The 19,047-nt window shown below is 33.5% G+C and overlaps 1 protein-coding gene across 1 annotated transcript in view; it reads left to right on the top strand.

The window, feature by feature from the left end:
• The window catches only part of LOC126808461 (potassium channel subfamily T member 2), a 59,800-nt gene extending 41,110 nt beyond the window's left edge, over positions 1-18,690 (top strand). Inside the window, exons 20-31 of the mRNA XM_050533177.2 lie at positions 3,379-3,694; positions 4,961-5,066; positions 5,672-5,844; positions 6,312-6,383; positions 7,377-7,511; positions 8,208-8,319; positions 9,009-9,113; positions 10,016-10,099; positions 10,992-11,147; positions 11,580-11,715; positions 12,576-12,660; positions 13,454-18,690. Of these exons, the coding sequence (XP_050389134.2) occupies positions 3,379-3,694; positions 4,961-5,066; positions 5,672-5,844; positions 6,312-6,383; positions 7,377-7,511; positions 8,208-8,319; positions 9,009-9,113; positions 10,016-10,099; positions 10,992-11,147; positions 11,580-11,715; positions 12,576-12,660; positions 13,454-13,784 (1,811 nt within the window). The 3' untranslated portion in view covers positions 13,785-18,690. The remainder of the gene's footprint in view (positions 1-3,378; positions 3,695-4,960; positions 5,067-5,671; positions 5,845-6,311; positions 6,384-7,376; positions 7,512-8,207; positions 8,320-9,008; positions 9,114-10,015; positions 10,100-10,991; positions 11,148-11,579; positions 11,716-12,575; positions 12,661-13,453) is intronic.
• The last annotated feature ends 357 nt before the right edge of the window (positions 18,691-19,047 follow it).

Here is a 19,047-nt window from a genome sequence, read left to right as displayed (position 1 = left end):
TTAGGCTAAGTAGCGATAAGCAATTTGATTGGTCAAGACCTTGGAACATAACAACTCTGCTTTTAATTAAGGTAGAATGATTAAACTTGATGTAGATATTCATGTGAATGTCTTAACCGAGTTCATTGATTAACTTTTGAACATTTTATGCTTAGACTAAGTATAGATAATCTGTTTGATTGTTCACTACTTTTGAAAAGGATAAATGTGCAATAAATGTGTCATGTATTTTTTTATGGATTTCGGCGGGGGACATTAGCTTCACTGTTGGTTTGTTATGTTGTAAATCTTACCTAAATATAAGTGGTAGACATCATAGAATATGTTGCTTATACTTTTTTTTATTTGTTGATAATAGAAAAAAGTACTGCTAGTATAGAAATATTAACAAAATTTGATAAATTTTCAATGATTTATTTTTGTGTGTGATTACAGCATGTATTATAATATTGCATTTTTGTCCCCCGCCTTTCGAAGAAAGCAGGGGACTATTAAAATGGGTTCGTTTGTCCGTCCGTCCGCCTGTCTGTCTGTCCATCCGTCTGTCTGTCTGTCTGTCTGTCCGTCACACTGTTTGGGACACAATAACTCTCTTTCTAATTGAGCTAGAAAGTTCAGACTTGGTGTAGGTGTTTATTAGGTCAATACCTTGATGGAGTTCAAAGATGAGCATTTTCTGCTTCGGGTAAGCAGAGATAAGCAATTTGATTGGTTAATGCTTTGAGACACGATAAATTTAGTTCTAATTAAGTGAGAGTGATGAAACTTGATGTACAGTTTCATTACATCAATACCTTGACTAAGTTCAATAATGAGCATTTTCTGCTCAGGGTAAGCAGAGCGATAAGCAGTTTGATTGGCCGAGACTTTGGAACACAATAACTCTCATTCTAATTGAGTTAGAATGTTCAAACTTGGCGTAGGTGTCTATTAGGTGAATGCCTTGATGGAGTTCGAAGATAAGAATTTTCTGCTTAGGATAAGCAGAGATAAGCAATTTGATTAGTTGATGCTTTGGGACACAATAACTTTAGTTCTAATTAAGTGAGAGTGAGGACACTTGGTGTATAGCTTTATTACATCGATACTTTGACTTAGTTCGATAATGAACATTTTCTGCTGAGGGTAAGCAGAGCAATGCATTGATGGGGTTCAATGATGAACATTGTCTGCTTACGGTAAGCAGAGATAAGCAATCTGATTGGTTGATCGCTTTGGGGCACGATAGCTTTGGTCATAATGAAGTGAGAGCGATGAAACTCTGAATATAGATTCATTATATCATTACCTTGACTATGTTTGATGGTGCGAATTTTCTGCTTAGGCTAAGGAGTAATAAGCAATTTGATTGGTCAAGACTTTGGAACATAACAACTCTGCTTTTAATTGAGGTGTAGATGTTCATTAGCTGAATGTTGTGACTGAGTTCAATGATTAACATTTCGAGCTAAAGCTAAGCAGAGCTAATCAATTTCATTGGTCGATGCTTATGGACAAGATAATCTTGATTCTATCTGATAGAGAGTGGTGAAACTTAGTGTATAGTTTGATTGCTCGATACTTTTGAACAAAATAAATGTGTGATTAATTAATATGTGTCATCTATTTATTTTGGGATTTCGGCGGGGGACATCAGTCTCACTGTTGGCTTGTTTTTTTTATAGAGTGAATTAATCTATTTTTGAAAGCTCATTCTTATCTACATCTTTATTTTAAGGACTGGACTGACAGTCGACAACTTCTATCTATTCCACTGAACCCTTAAACATAAAAGGTCATGTTTAAACAAGAATCTTCAAGATTAATATTCATATCAATAGTTTAAAGAATCTAACGATTATTATTCAAATTCATATCCTTTGAAAAATCACCCCTGAAAGTCATGTTATGATATACGCAGCTAAATCTGTGTCTGTGGTATTCAGGCATGAATTAAAGGGGGATTACTGAAGATTAGTTAAAGAGGCGGCAGTTATCACTATAATAGTTAAAAACTAAATAATGTAAATTGAATATGCTGAAAATTTCAGTCAAATTGCTTCACTCTGAACCTAAATATTAGTGTTTGAATTTTAGGCCTAGCCTCGATCATCATAACTAAAGTCGGTACGATACAAAGGATAGTCTCGATTATTCATTTATGGATTAAATCATCAAAGTAAAAATTGTGCTATCCCTCCCCACCCCCACCCCCACCACAACCACACACATACACACACCTTAAATTCAAAGAGTTTTGCAAGCTTACAGTATTGTATTGCAAAGTGTCTGGTAGATGATGTGGCAGCATTGGTTTGCATCTGTGTCGATTTTAGTTACACATTGTTTTTGAAAGGGGATACCTGTAGATAAATTATCATAATTTTCTTTAATTCCAATTTGTAATATACAAATTACTTTGTAGATTTTGTATCTTATCAACATTATAATAAACTATTTAATTAACATTATAATAAACTTTTTACTGCAATTTTTAGACGTTTTTTCAACATTATGATAACAATATATTTAGAATTATTTCCAGCTAATAAACTTTTTGCTGCATTTTTTTGACGTGTTTTCAACATTATGAAAAACAGTAGATTTATAATTATTTCTAGCTAATAAACTTCTTATCGAGATATTTAGAAGTTTTATTTCTAACATTATAATAAATTGTTGCAATATTTAAAAGTATTTCCAACATAATACACTGTTTATTGCGATATATTAAGTATTTCAAGCATTGTAATAAACTTTTTTTATTTCAATATTTAGAAGTATTTCCAACATAATGATAACCAGTTTATTGAGATATATAGAAGTATTTCAGGCATATTAATAAACTGTTTATTGAGAATTATGGAAGTATTCCCAAAATTATAATGAACTCTATATCTAGAACTATCTCAAGCTTTGTAATAAACTGTTTATTGAGATATTTAAAGATATTTCCAACATAATAATAAACTGTATATTTAGATGTATAAACTGTTTATTGAGATATTAAAAGATATTTCTAACATAATAATAAACTATATTTAGATGTATAAACTGTTTATTGAGATATTTAAAGATATTTCCAGCATTATAATAAACTGTATATTTAAAAGTATTCCCAACATCATGATAAACTGTTTATTGTTATATATAGAAGGATTCCCAACATCATAATAAACTTCTTATTATGATATTTAGAAGGATTTTCAACATAATAATATAATCTGTATATTTAGAAGTATTTCCAGCATGATAATATAATCTGGCAGGATTGTGTATCAAAATCAGACACGATTAAATTAATGATTCTAAAAAAGCTTCTCACTACAAAATGTCATGATATACCTGATCATCTGTGTCGTAGGCTAGTATATGATGGACCATATTTATTTATTTCAGAACAAATAGCCCTAGTTCTTCAGAAATATCAGAATGAAAGTGAAGATGATGGGGATGAAGAAGAAAGTGTCTTTGACACAATTACCAGCATGGTCGGTCAAGAAATCACAAAAATTATTCATGGAAAAGAAAAAGAAAAGGATACCAATGAAAATGATGGAGATAACAACAGCAACTATTTCGATTATCTAAAACCAGACAAAATGGCTAAGAAAATGAAAGATGGCAACATAATGGAAAAGGAAGCAGATGGATTGAGTCATAGAAATGGAACAGGGAATATTTTACAGTTTTATAATGATATGGGTCATGAAATGTAAGTAGTGAAATGTAACTCTTAATCATACTTTCAATCTCAACTCAAAATAATCTTGTTTCAAAACCCGATCTGTAAATAATCAGTGAATATAACAACCAACATCACCTTAGCAGCTGTTCTTCAGTATTAACATGTTTTATAAATAACGATATTATTATCCCGCGCCAAACGAAGTTAAGGATGGATATTGAAATGGGGTCCGTCCATCCCGATGATTTCGTTTCCGGAGCATATCTCATAAACTGTTCAAAATATCTTCATGAAACATTGTACAAACATCAACCTATTATAGTAGTTGTGCCTTTTGCTAATTTGGAATTTCTGGGGTTGAATAATTTTCGTGTTTCCATGGAAACAAATTTGACTTGGTTTTTGGTGTTCAATTTTGTTTCTGAAGCATATCTCATATAAGATATCTTCATGAAACATTGTACAAACATTAACCTATTATATAGTAGTTGTGCCTTTTGCTAATTTCGAATTTCTGGCTTTTAATAACTTTTGTTCAATGGAAACAAATTTGACTTAGTTTTTGGTGTTCAGTTTTGTTTATAATATTTTATTTTCTGATGTATAAGCCTAATGTTTAACATACAGCAACTGATTAAGTTAGGCAAAGGTTGTTGTGCAAACCTTACAGGGAGTAGCGACTGTGCCTTGCCGAGCTACTGTGATCAGAGTATGAATCTTCTGATTAATCCCATTGATATTCCTAGAAGTTTGGGGGGTTGGATGGCTGAATGGTTAGCATGCGCGCGCTTTATCATAAAGTCTGTCATTGAGTCGACTGGCGTGGTTTCGAATCCCCGGTTGTACGTGACAAGGAGTAGGGTCGCCTGTCCAACCTCGTGGGTTTTCTCCGGGTCCTCCGGTTTCCTCCCACTGCTAAAGACCCCTACGCGCAAGCGAATTATTGAAATAAAATTGAACCATGTGTTAGTCCCGAAATGACTTAGTTTGTGTCGAGTGGACGTTAAACCCCATTTCTCTCTCTCTCCAAGAAGTTTTTTTTCCTTATGCCTTCCCTACAAGTGTAAGGGCGCGGGATGGTGATAACTAGTCAATCTTGTTATTATTTAACACTCAACAGATTCTGTGGAAATTGCTACATCATGATTCTGCTAACACCACCCACATCTGTTTTCAGGACTGACAGAACTGTGTTAGGACTCAATGTCAGCCGTTTTGGACTGACAATCAAGTGCCTCCATAGCCTTCCATAATTTCTATATATTATATTCATTATATTTGGTATATTTACAGGATTATGACCGGACCACCACCAACTACAATGTATCTAGGATCACGGAGAACAAACTGTCATATCATGAAAACACCTCGTTTATTCTGTTGTTTAGAATGGGGAAAGGTGGGATATTTTTTACATTTAGTCAGTTTGCTATAAAAATGTATACTTTGAATTGCTCTGTTGATTATAAGATTGGCTCAGTAACCAGATTTGGTTACATGTTGGATCTTCAAGCTGGTTGTAGAATAAAGAACTGTATTATTCGTATGTATTTCAATATATTCAGCTGTAAATAGAATAATTACATTTGAATTTATGCAGTAGGGTTGTCTATGTATTTACACAAAAATTTTGCACATAAGACAGCAAAAGTTGGGGCAATAAAAAGATCACTTGTTCCAGTGGAAATTTATTAAATGAACTGCAAATACACATGACACAATTCTATGGAATGATCAATGTTTTCTAATGAACTGAACATGTTTTGGGTTGGTTTTAACGAAGGATAAACAAATAACCAGATTTACTTGCAATTTGGAAGATCTGAAATTTGACAATCCCGCAGTAATATTATGCCACACTTTGAACACAACTGAAGACCTACTGATACCAAGTTGCACACTTATAACTGTTAAAAGGTTTATTATTCTATGTACAGATCTACATGAATGCCTAGATTCTAAAGGATTGGTAGGTTTAATATTTACTGGTATATTTTATTTCAGCATTGTGAACATTGTACATATAAAAATGCTAATGATGATCGTTGGACAAGACAACTAATTATATTATCTGTAGAATATGCTAGCTGTGGTATATACAACTTTATAGTACCTCTACGATCTAACTTTATTAGTAAATACTGTCTGAGTCCTATTATATTACTACTAGAAGAAGAGTAAGTATATATATTTAGTCTCTGTTACTACAGCTACTGTACCTTAGGTTTGAATTATCATATGGCCCAATAAGTACAATGTTAGAGGTTGGTGTCATTATTGACATTGATGTAATACACTTCTGCAGATCATTAGGCTTATGTAACTCATGGACTCAATCCCAGGTCTGTACATAAGCAAGAAGTAGGGTTTTCTCCAGCCACTCTATATGACTCCGTTTGAATATACAATATGTTAGTCCCCAAATCACCTAATTATTATTGCATAGATACTAATCCCCTTTTCTCTCAATCTCTCACTATTAGATATTTTTCTCATCCATTTTATAATTCTTAAAAAGGCTCTGCTATATAGAGTAAAACCAACTGTATTAGTCCTAGTGATTGACTGTTAATTATTTTTTGTTTTTTTATTTATTCAAATGTTTTTTCTTTGAAATGTATTTTTATTTATCATTTAATTCCAGTCCAGATAAGATATTTTTAGAGACTATTGCACAGTTTCCACTAGTTTATTGGATGAAAGGAAAAATATCAAGGTAATAATTCAACTTTTTTTCTTATCAACACCCTTGAATCACGGCACTCCTGACAACAAGGGCTGAAACAATGCACAAAAGATGTGAGGAACACGACAAACTATGTCCACATTCTAATTGTGCCATTAATAATTTTATCATTAACCCTTTTGTTACTTGTCGGGGGGGTTGGATGGCTGAATGGTTAGTGTGCGCGCGCTGTATCATAAAGTCTGTCATTGAGTCGACTGGCGTGGTTTCCTCCCACTGCTAAAGACCCCTATGCGCAAGCGAATTATTGAAATAAAATTAAACCAGATGTTAGTCCCGAAATGACCTAGTTTGTGTCGAGTGGACGTTAAACCCCATTTCTCTCTCTCTCTTGTTACTTGTCACTGAAATCACCATCTTACTGAGCATATTTTTACTATAGCTGACCTAACCTCGTCCTACAGTTACTTTTAATTTTCTACTATATCCATTCTAATAACAAAATTGGATCTAGTAACCAGGCCCAACGGCAACTTTACGTTTCTACTATAGCCATTCTGATAATAAAATTGGATCTGGTTACCAGCAACTTTTAAGTTTTGTGTGATGACCCAGTGATCAGGCCCCATGTAATGACATTCTACTGCTCTTGGTCATCAGGTCTCCTGTTTACTGTGATTGTTCTAAGCTTAGAATAAACCTGTTCATCTATTCCCACAAAATCTCTGCATGGTGTGATGATCAGGTGATGTCTGAGCCCCATGTAATAAAAAGGCCCGGTTAATTATTTTACAAGAATACAGAATGATATGGACTAAATCTAACTGATTCTTCCTTGACCATATCATATATGAGGCCTTGCATTCACATTAGCAGACATGGGTTCCATAATTCAAACATTTTACTATTTATTGAACTTGGGTATGTGTGTATACAGGTAATAGACTCCAAGTGAAGATGACCTATACCTGATGATTATATAATATAGTTCACCAAAAATATTTCAATTATTTTATTTTCTAGTGTTGATGATTTACTACGAGGTGGTATTAACAAAGCCAGCCATCTGGTGGTGGTAAATAAAGAAAAACATCAAAAACAAGGGGAAGAAACTCTATCTGACTCAGAAACAATTGTAGCTGTTCAAACTATCTTTAGGTAAGTTGAAATGTTAAAAAAGGATAAATTGCATAATTCTATTCTATAAGCCAATGGAATACAATCATTTTTGCCAGCACTCCTAACAACATTTGCCAAAGTGTATCAAAGGCTATTTTATACCTATTTTGTTATTGTACACTGGTGCCCGAATTCCAGAATAAACATTGATTTTGTTTACTTTTGTGATAACATAGATATCACTTCACTTAGAAATCACCTGAATGTAGGAAATGAATTGTCATAAAAAGTTTCTACACAAGAATATCGGTTTAACGAATATGTGCCCAAATTGAGAGGTCTAAAATAACCCGAGGGCATACTTAAAGAATATAATCTTGGTGTCAGTGTATTATGATGATTGTCAGTATTTAAAACAAATGATCACATACTATTAAATTATACTAATTATACTCCTTGTTTTGGGTATTTGGGGGGGCAGGGGATGGCCGAATGGTTAGCACGTGCGCGCTGTATCATAAGGTCTGTCATTGAGTCAAGTCAACTGCCATGGTTTCGATTCCGCGGTTGTACGTGACAAGGAGTAGGGTGGACATTAAACCCAATTTCTCTCTCTGTTTTGTTCATTAAGATGATCATCAGAACATGATTAAACTGAATTATACTCCATGTTTCAGGTGTATTAATAACTATATCATTAGAACTATGTTTGAATTATTATGTTTATATTTACAGGTTATTTCCTAATGCTAATATTATAACAGAATTAAGTCAGGCATCTAATTTACGTTTCATGCAGTTCAGTGCTCATGATGAATATTCACAAAAAATATCACTTTTAGAACAGGTATGTGTTGTTTTGGTGTATAAAAATATCTTATTTCTGTCTTATCAGACTCTGCATCAGAAAGTTTTAAAAATGGAAATTAAGGAATGAGGTACATGCATCAGGGATTTATTGTGCCTGTTTCTTGGGGTGACCATAAAAATATTCCATGACACTTGTTCTTGGAAGAAGTGCAGGTGAGCAAGCTGCTGACTGAGCAAAATTGTCTTTAGCTGTGTACATGTAAACCTACCCTACTTGGAATTCAAATAAAAGTTGGTGAAAATGCCAGCTATCTGGAAAAATTCTCCTCCCTCATATTGGATGTAACCACATGTATATAAAATATATATTTGACAGACATTAAACCCCATTCCTTTCTGTTTTTCATTTGTGAGTTGCCACACTTGTTATTGGTTTCATTTTGAGTGAATTCACTACAGGCCTGGGATTGTACAGCACATGGATGCTTAAGTCCATCCCCGGATTCATAACTTGATTTGATGGTACTTTTATTGCTTATTACTTATACTGTTCATGTTTTATGTGTGTGAAGTATCTTATACAGGTTTGTCTTCTAGGTTTCTGTTTATATGTGATGCAATTCTCCTGCACGTACTATGGAGTACATGTATAATCTGAAATGCATTTCACAAAGCACATAAAATTTGGTTTGTAATTAGTTTTCATCTATTATGAATTTATTACAGAAATTAAAACAAGAAACACCATCAAATCTGAGTTATATGTTTCGTCTGCCATTTGCTGCAGGACAGGTTTTTAGTGCTAGTATGTTGGATACCCTGCTATATCAGGTCAGTACATATTCCATATAATTAGTAGTCTTTATTAGTGTAGTGAATTTGAAAATGGAAGTACTATGTTATAGATACTCTGATTATCACAAAACTAAAATTTTATCAAATTCTCATCAATAGTCTATCAAATATACAAGTATTGTATTTTAATTTCGGAATAGGTTTTATTTTACAAAATGGTGTTGAGTGCAGTAAGTTGTATCTGGAGAATAAATGTTTACAATAAATTTGTTTGGTGTTTCTACAATCTGATTGAAATACAGATCTATATTTCGTTTCTTTTTTTTTATACTTTCGATGGCCTACACTACATGAAGATCTGACAAGATGTACTCGAAGGTCATGTCAGGGGTTGTACTAGCGATGTTTGACCATATGACGTCAGACATTGATTAATCAGTCAGTGTTGGCATTTCTAGTGGTTTACCCACAGTTTCGTGCATGGCATGTCAAGAAGTCGCTGTAACAGACTGTTTCATTGGTTTATCCCTCACTTCAACCAAAATGCCAGTAATATAACAACTCTTCCAGATCCTAGTGTAGTAAAGACAAGTAAAATGAAATTTTGAACTATAAAAAACGAAACGAAATAGGATCTGTGTTTTAATCAGATTGATGTTTCTAGAAACACTTTAGCATTTTTAAATTGTTGGACAGATGCGATTTTGGTAAAAGTATGTTTGAATGCACTTTACCCATTTAATTACTAGCAGTAAGTTTTGTTTTTAGCTCATCTTTATTTATTTTGAACAATTCTATGGACAAATTTAAATATTGTTGAATCTGTTATGGATGTGTGTCATATTTTATGACTTTACATAATTTATTTATGAACCTTGTAATCAATCCAATCGATTCATTTTATTTGTCAATTAATTTCTTGTCTTTACATATTTCAGACATTTGTTAAAGGCTATTTAATAACATTTGTACGTCTACTACTTGGTATAGATGCAGAGCAAAATTCAGGTCATTTATCAAGTGTAAGTATTCAGATATTTTAATTGTCTTCCATTTTTCAAAGAAAGCAGGGAATTCTTAAAATGGGTCTGTCCATCACAGACATTGGGACACAATAGTTCTGCTTCTATTAGATGGAGGATGTTCGAACATAGTGTATTTGTTCATTAGGCGAATTTCTTTCTTGATTGAGTTCGATGAGCATTTCTGCTTAGGCTTAGCAAAGATAAGCTATTTGATTGGTCGATATATTTAGAACACAATAACTCTGCTTCTAATAGATGAATTCCTTGACTGTTTTCGATGTTGAGCATTTTCTGCGTAAGCTAAGCAGATGAAAACTAATTGAGTGAGAGTGATGAAGCTTTATATAGTTTCATTGGATCAAAGGCTTGATAATGAGCCTCTTTTGCTTAGGCTAAAATAAATGAAATGGGGTTTAACATCCTACTGTTCTGCTCCTATACTTGGCTAATAAAGACGGGCATACGCCTTGCAGTGTGCTATGAGGAAAATTTTGGCCGGGCAGCGACACTATGGCCTACTCTTACATCGAATTCCAACTGCAAAGGGATCTTTACATGCACGCCAATGTATACACGGGACCTCAGGTTTTCGTCACATCAGAATGTCTAAACCACTGACAAGTGGAAACCATGTCGGAAAATCCCGATGAACTTTCACGGCCAATGCAGGGACCGAACACACGACCTCCATTCTAGCGAGCCAGCGTCTTATCCACTTAACCACCGTTGCTAAACAGAGTTAATTTGATTTGTTGATGCTTTGGAACACTAACTTTCATTATTTATATCAACACCATGACTAAGTTTGAGAATGATGAGTGAAGTACAAGTGTTTCTTTAAACATGACTTACAATTTACAGTATTATTTTTAAAATCTAATTTGAACAGATTCGTGTTAAAAGAGCCACATTAAAACTTTATCCTACATATGGTGAACTATATCAAGGACTGTGTACAGCCACAGGGGAAGTCCCTATTGCTATTTATAGAACCGAAAAACAGGGTTTAGAAAGTAGTGAACCAACACCACCACCACCAAAAAAGGTATATTAAATTTTAGTTCTCTACTGTTACATCAATCATACACTAACATTTAATCAAAATTCATTAAAAAATGGTTAAAGTTTTCACAAAGATAGGATTTGACTTTTTTGTCCCTCTCCTTTCATCTGTATATATTGTAACCTGTTTTGTATTAGATATTGTATGCTGTTTTGTATTGCATTACATGTATATTGTATGCTGTTTTGTATTACATTACATGTATATTTTAGGCGGTTTTGTATTACATTACATGTATATCGTATGCTGTTTTGTTTTACAATACATGATATTATATGCAGTTTTGTATTACATTATTTTATATGCTGTTTTGTATTACATTACAAGGATATTGTATGCTATTTTGTTTTATAACACATGTGTATTGTATGCTGTTTCGGTACTGTAAAAATTTGGATTGTATCTTTTTTATAGGATTTTGGTCTGAAACGAGAAACAACATTCCATGCCAGAAATCCCTTTATAAGTTTCCAGAACTCTGATCAGTGTGATTTAGCTGATTTGATTCGCAACAGACTTAAGAGTCTGGATATTAGAGATGACGATTATTGTAAGTAATCTTTGTCCATATCTTAGGCTTTGAATTTGTGGGTACTGTAATTTATATAAAAATTAAAACAAAATTGTTTTATCATGTTTAATAACCAATATAACCAGGGGCTGCCAGGCAGGATACGCCCACATTTTCGAGAGATGGATAGAGAACAAGCTAAAAAGAAAGTGATTTTTCCTAAAATCAAGGACCATAATTCAGGAAATTCCAATTCGATATGCGCAAATATCGAAAGGAACCGAGATCTTTGTTATAAACTTACATTTCAAGTTTCAACAAAATCGGATAAAAATTGTGACCTCTATAGGGTCCACAAGCCAAAAATGTGATTTTTCGTACAATCAGGGGCCATAATCCATGAAGTTTTGATCCGATACATGCCAATATCGAAAGCAGTCGAGATCTTTTGGGGATAAACCTATATTTCAAGTTTCGTCAAAATCGGATAAGAATTGTGACCTGTAGAGAGTCCACAAACAATTGTGGACGGACGTCCGGACGGACAGGGGCGACGGCATAATACGTCCACATGAAAATGTGGGCGTATAAAAATAATACTTTGTTTGGCCTTGTTTTTCTGAACAAATAAAAAATATACATTTAGATTACCTTGATGGTGCTGTGCCAAAAATAATCTACGTATAACTATCTTCATATTGATGTCTTTCCTCTCTGTCTGCATCATTTTAAGATGTAGTAGTTGCTCAGGTCTTATTGGTCTGTCGAACATTTTAACAGAGTGTTTCTGGTCCCTACTTCATCCTCATTGATAGAACTTAATGATGGACTATGGTTTTGTCTTAACTATAATTCATGTCTGTACAATGAATTTTAATTCAAAGTTTATACTTTTTCAGGTGAATTGAAGAAACGACCAAATGCTCTATCATACGTCATCCTTAATCCTTCCCCCAAACGTAAACTAAAGCTAGGAGATATAGTGTAAGTTACCATCTTATAATCATTTATTTTATGGAGAAAGAAATAAAAGGAGTTTAACTGAACACAGTTTCCAACTGGCAAGTGTTCATTTACATGTACGTTCTTCATTAACCTGGTTGGTGCAGAAAAGTAAGACATTAAACCCAACCTTTCATTTCATTTTACTCCAACATTAGATAAGTCTTTAACTCAATATTATCCACAGTCTTCCACATTGAAAACATAAATTATTTGTCAATTTAAATCAACATTGATGTTGTGATCTTACTGGGAGAAGATGGGCTTCTGATATCCAATATATAAGACAAAATAAACATTTTACCATTGTTCACGAATTGTGTACCAGAATGCGTTTCAGTGCCATTTGTAACAAGGGACTCGAAGAACGAGGCTTGACATATCCCACAAGTCATTTCAAACGGTGAAGCCATATTCTTATCTGGAGAGCATACGCAATAAATACTACAGGTGTAGACTGGAATAACCAGACGCTAGAGATTGCCATTCGATTGAGACTTCTGGCGCATTTCGCTGAATATAAATGATTTGAAATTAGAGTAAAAATGATTGAATGTAAATCAGTTTGTATACATTCATATTACATTATTAAATTAAATATTAGCGATTTAGCTCCTTTAACATCCATTCAAAATAACCAGAAAAGTAAGATGTCGAATCCATTTCATACATTTATTTCGATATAACTGAACGGGAGACTAGCAAAAACATTACAAGACAGATATTATATATATATTGAAATTAACTTGCCTTCACTAATTTTTTTATATTTCAGGCATGTGCTACAACCATACACTATGCAGGCTTTTCCAAGTAATGCTAAACAACCGTGGCGACCCAGATCAAATAGTGTTAATGTCTTACTTCCACGACATCTTGACAAACGAAAGGGATCCCTGCCTGACCTCACTGATAAAGAGAAAGCCCAAGATTCCACCACAGAAAAAGAGGATCCTAGACCACATACGGCTACAGTTAATGTAGAAGTGAGTAAGTCTACACCAGCTGAAGGCATTCAACGCAAGCCGTCACGATTTACTGTAGAAAGAAAGCCTGAGTCCGCCCTTGATACTCCGACCATTGTTGTAAATGGAACGGAATGTTGAAGAAATATTAATTTACTTGGAATTGTGAATAGAACTGGTAAAAGTCAACCTCAGAGTAAAACTCAAAAGCAAGTTGTCCAGAACTACTATAGACTGAAAATCACTCAGCCCAAAACTTAACAGTGTTTGGGAAAAGCTTTAGTTTGGATAATTTGTGACAGTCTGAGAATAAACATAAAGATAATCGAAAGCTCTATCTCAGCTGTAGATCTTCTACCTACAATGGGGAAAACACCAAATTACTTAAAGATGATTCGCATGCAAAAGTACATATTGGTTGTACGGGTACATGAATTATGAACTGAATCACATAGAATGGAACCTTTTGTTTGTGTAGAAAATTCTATCTACTCACGCAGTCAAGCATTTAAAGGATATCAAGGGCTAGTTAAAATGGAAGATATTCGTTTGTTACATAAAGTAAAAAAATTGAGTAGATTTTCTGCTAGTGTTGTGTGAGTCAATGTTTAGCAATTACACAAATAACAGAAGATTTCTCAGTCAACAAAGATAGAGCTTAACAGTCTTACTACGATATTGTTGTCTCTCAATTTTAGTCACAGGAGGTGAATGTTAACGTTATAGTGGGGGATTGGAGAGGGTTATGATTTTAAAAGTGTATTAAATCAAGTACCTTCTCAAAATCTTCCATCTTGTTTAATCAGCGACCATTTTAACAAATGTGGTAGTTGAGTATTTTATTAAACAACGGATGGCATCGAGGGTTGATTATGGTCTTGTCATGTTGACAAATGTCTAATTAATAATTTATAAAACATTAAAGGCTCTACTATAACTTCAGCTAGTATATGGCTCCTGGTTTCTGGGAATAGCCTGGCCTAGTATACTTAATTTTTAAGGATTTAAGGTTTCGTTAAGGGGGAAGACAGAATCTTCTGATAGAAAAATCCTACAAACATAAAGCATATAAATGCCAACATGTATTTAAGATTTTGTAAAAACTATGGGTTTTATTTGTTATTTAATAACTTTATGTGATAATATATGATTTGTTGCTCATGTTCCCTACAAAAATTAAAGTGATGAAGAAAGAATTATTTAACTTTTCATAAATTGGAATTATTGGTACAAACTTTATTAAAGATGCCTTAGATCAAATCAGTATATATTATGATGGAATTTAATGTATTTGAATGTGCCTTACTGAGGTATGATCAGTTTAAATGCTATTGAATAAAAATATTTAAATGTCTAGAGCGGGGCTTGAATTCTGAATGTAACCAGTCTATGAATTTATTGAAAATTTTTTAGAAAGGACTGATTTGAAATTTAATCTGTCCATATATATATATTTTTGGCAACGGTTCAGTTTATAAGCCTAGTTTCAAATACTGTCTTGTAAAATTTAAGGAAAGGTAAATTTGTCCCAAAAATATTTTCATTGCAAGTCAGTCTGGATTTATTGACCAGATTGAATGGTGAACTCTAGATTACAAACAGAGCCAGCTTTAAGACCCCCATGCAAAGCAATGGCCCATACTTGCCAATCTGAACCTTCATTTTTATACGCCCACATTTTCATGTGGACGTATATTGTCGTCGCCCCTGTCTGGACATCCGTCCAATATTTGTTTGTGGACACTCTTAGAGTCACAATTTTTATCCGATTTTGATGAAACTTAAAATATAGGTCTAGGTTCCTTTTGATATTGGCATATGTCAGACGCTAATTTCACGGATTATGGCCCCTGATTGTTGAAAAATCACGCTTTTAGCTTGTGGGCACTCTAGAGGTCACAATTTTCGACTGATTTTGATGAACTTGAAATGCATGTTTATAACCCAAAGATCTTGGTTCCTTTCGATATTTGCGCATATTGGATCATAACTTCCTGAATTATGAAATGCATGTTTATAACCCAAAGATCTTGGTTCCTTTCGATATTTGCGCATATTGGATCATAACTTCCTGAATTATGGCCCCTGATTGTACGAAAAATCACGTTTGAAATGCATGTTTATAACCCAAAGATCTTGGTTCCTTTCGATATTTGCGCATATTGGATCATAACTTCCTGAATTATGGCCCCTGATTGTACGAAAAATCACGTTTTTAGCTTGTGGTTCCTCTAGAGGTCACAATTATTATCCGATTTAAAAAAACGTTTGTATATATCACCGTTTCACTGAAATAATTCTTGAGTTCAAAATTTGTGAAAATCGGACTAAAACTGACGGAAAAATGTCCACTACTTGTACGCAAATAGTGTAAAAATATAGTATATCAAGGTTGTGGATCACTTGAAATACATGTTTATAACCCCAAGATCTTGGTTCTTTTCAAATTTCGCGCATATTGGATTGTAACTTCCTGAATTATGACCCTTGATTGTACAAAAAATCATGTTTTTAGCTTGTGGTCACTCTAGAGTTAACAATTTTTATCCGATTTAAAACGTTTGAATATATCACCGTTACACCCTAATGATGGCTGATGTTATCAAGGTTGTGGACTCTCTAGAAGTCACAATGTTGATCTGATTTTGATGAAACTTGAAAAATATATCTTTATAACCCAAAGATCATGGTTCCTGTCGATATTTGCGCATATCGGATCGTAACTTCCTGAATTATGGCCCTTGATGTTACGAAAAATCTCTTTTTGTTTAGCTTGTTCTCTTTCCATCTCTTCCAAAATGTGGGCTTATCCTGCCTGGCAGCCACTGGTTATTTTCTAAATTGAATCTTGGGTTCGCTAAAATCCTGGGGTCAGTGTGCCCATGCGATAAGACGATAAGACGGTCCTGATTTCGAGATGTGCTCAGATGTTTACTACGTTCATGGGGAGACCTCGACACCTGCCCAGTGTGCCCATGCGATAAGATGGTCATGATTTCTAGATCTGCTCAGATGTTTACTATGTACACAACTGAAATAATATTAGGAGCTAAATTGACCTCTTTATAGGAGTTATAAATTAAATCTGTGCCTTATTTGCGTTTATTTGTTATTTATATAAACAGTGTATATTATTGTTATCTTGAGGTTGTAAATATATCTTCATTATTACTCTTTCATCCCAGGGTTCATACGTTTAATGGCTTTCATTTAATTATTGTTGTTGTTGAGGGTATATATTGGGATATTTTTCATTATTTAAAGCCATTTACATCGCCCCCTTTTATGTCTTCAAAATAATCATTTATTGGTGTATGGCGATTATTGCTGTGATCTATATTTTTGCTCATAGTTATAGCTATTGTGGCTGCACATCATCCAACCATCATAAGAGGCTAATGATGGTTACCTATACATGTAGTAAGGAGAACAGTTGAATGTTAACAGCATGCATTTACTTGCCAGTTACTGATAAGCCCCTAAGCATTTATATCCTTATTTTGTTAAAATTTTATGTTTTTGTAAAAAAAAAAAATGATCTGGCCACAAATCTGACATATTTTTGCTAAATGAATTTGTAAAGTTTGATTACAAGTGTGTTGTATGTTGACATTTCTAGTCTGTGTTACATGCTGCCTCATCCATCATATAAATTTTACTCAAATTTTGCATATAACAAAAAACATTGAGTAGGTTTTCAGTTTTCAATACCACAGAGAAAACAGTTTATGAATACTCATGTAGTTTATTTCATCTTATCTACATGTATTTATTTTGTTAATAATCATATTATTTAAATCCGTGAGAATCTCATATTAATGTACAAATGTATCTAAAACCTTTCAGCTGTATTTCTGTTGATGTTTATTAAAGGGGAAGTCCCAGTTTATGATATCAGCGACCTGATAAATATATGATATCTTTTGTAAAAAATTTCCAAGGGTTAATTAAAACATAGCAATCTGCAAATTTTATTCCACACAGGACAACATAAAAATGATGTCACTGTGCATTTGTCTTAAGTAACAAACAATTTTGGACATGGACAAGGCAATTGCATATTCTAGTAGTGACATGATGTGACATTGAAATATATCTGGGATTTCTCCTTTAAGAATATATTGAACAAAATTTTTTTAGATCTTCCATTACATGTATTTATAATGTAACATAAATTGGATGGTGCTACAAGAGGTTCATGTATAAAGGCACCAACTCTTAATTTACATGGGCCTAAAACCTAGTAATACTAATTATCTGGGATATTGCCCTCAGTGGAATTTTGGCTTTGTAAGGTTGTTTTCCAGTTTTCCTAGGGAGAAAGGGAGATTTTTAATTATTTTTATTAAAAAAACAAAACAGAATGTTATCCAAATTAATCTTTTAAGAAATTAAAAGAGATTTTTTCATGACGAGATTTTAGATTCTTCCAGTAAGTAGTGTGTTCATTCTTATATATTATATATTTAATAGCTGAAAGTATTGAAATGTTATTATACGAAATTCTGGTTATTTGAAATCCAGTAAATACTTAACTGTTTGTTATATTTTTGTATTGGTATGATTTGGAAATATTAGAGACATGAAAGTTATATAATTTTGAAATTGTGTTTTATTTTTGTGGGGGTCTGTAATACAAAAGTTGACGGATTTTTTTAGCCATTTGTACAATTGGGGCTCGCAGTGGTCAAGCGGTATGACATTTGTTTCTTTCTTTCTTTCGGTTCAAATCATAGTGTAGATCAAGAAGAACCTTCAAGATTTTTCACACCAGGTTCTGGTAAGGAACAGCATCTAGTCACTCAAATGGGACCAAACAATGAGGTCCATCCATGTACACCTTGCTGTGCATGTAAAGGATCCCTTAGAAGTTGGACTTCGTGAAAGAGGCGGCGGAATTGTTAATTGTTGGGGCAAAATTGCACACCTAACCACTGAAATGAAGTATTGTGTTAATTAGATGTTAAACCCCCATTCCATTCCATACACCACATATTGATAGGGTTAAAGGTATTTGAACTTTCTAACTAATGCGAAACTGTTATTGTTCTAGAAAAATAAATGGGGGTTAAAGCCTCATCAATACAGTAATTTTTAGACTAACATAGTTATTTTTAAACTCTAGCCTCAGCTACTGGGGAGGAGAATTTAGCCTGCACAGTGGTATTTACACCATTTCTTCTTTGGATTCCAGCTTTCACTCATTCTTTTAGTATAAATCAATATGCAGATGCCATCTTTCAGTCGCACAGCGAATACCCCTGAAAATTACTACAATTGTCATATTCGTAGACCCCATCATTAAAGCTAGGAATCGATCAGATGTTTCCAAGCAACTGCATTACCCCTGACAATTGGGAACAGGGTGTATTAAAGATAAAACTCCTTTATTATAGCGCAATAA

Source organism: Patella vulgata, chromosome 1, assembly GCF_932274485.2.
Source record: "Patella vulgata chromosome 1, xgPatVulg1.2, whole genome shotgun sequence".
Taxonomy (NCBI): Eukaryota; Metazoa; Mollusca; class Gastropoda; family Patellidae; genus Patella; species Patella vulgata.
Note: the sequence above shows the minus strand (reverse complement) of the source record. Positions and strands in the feature narration are given on the sequence as shown.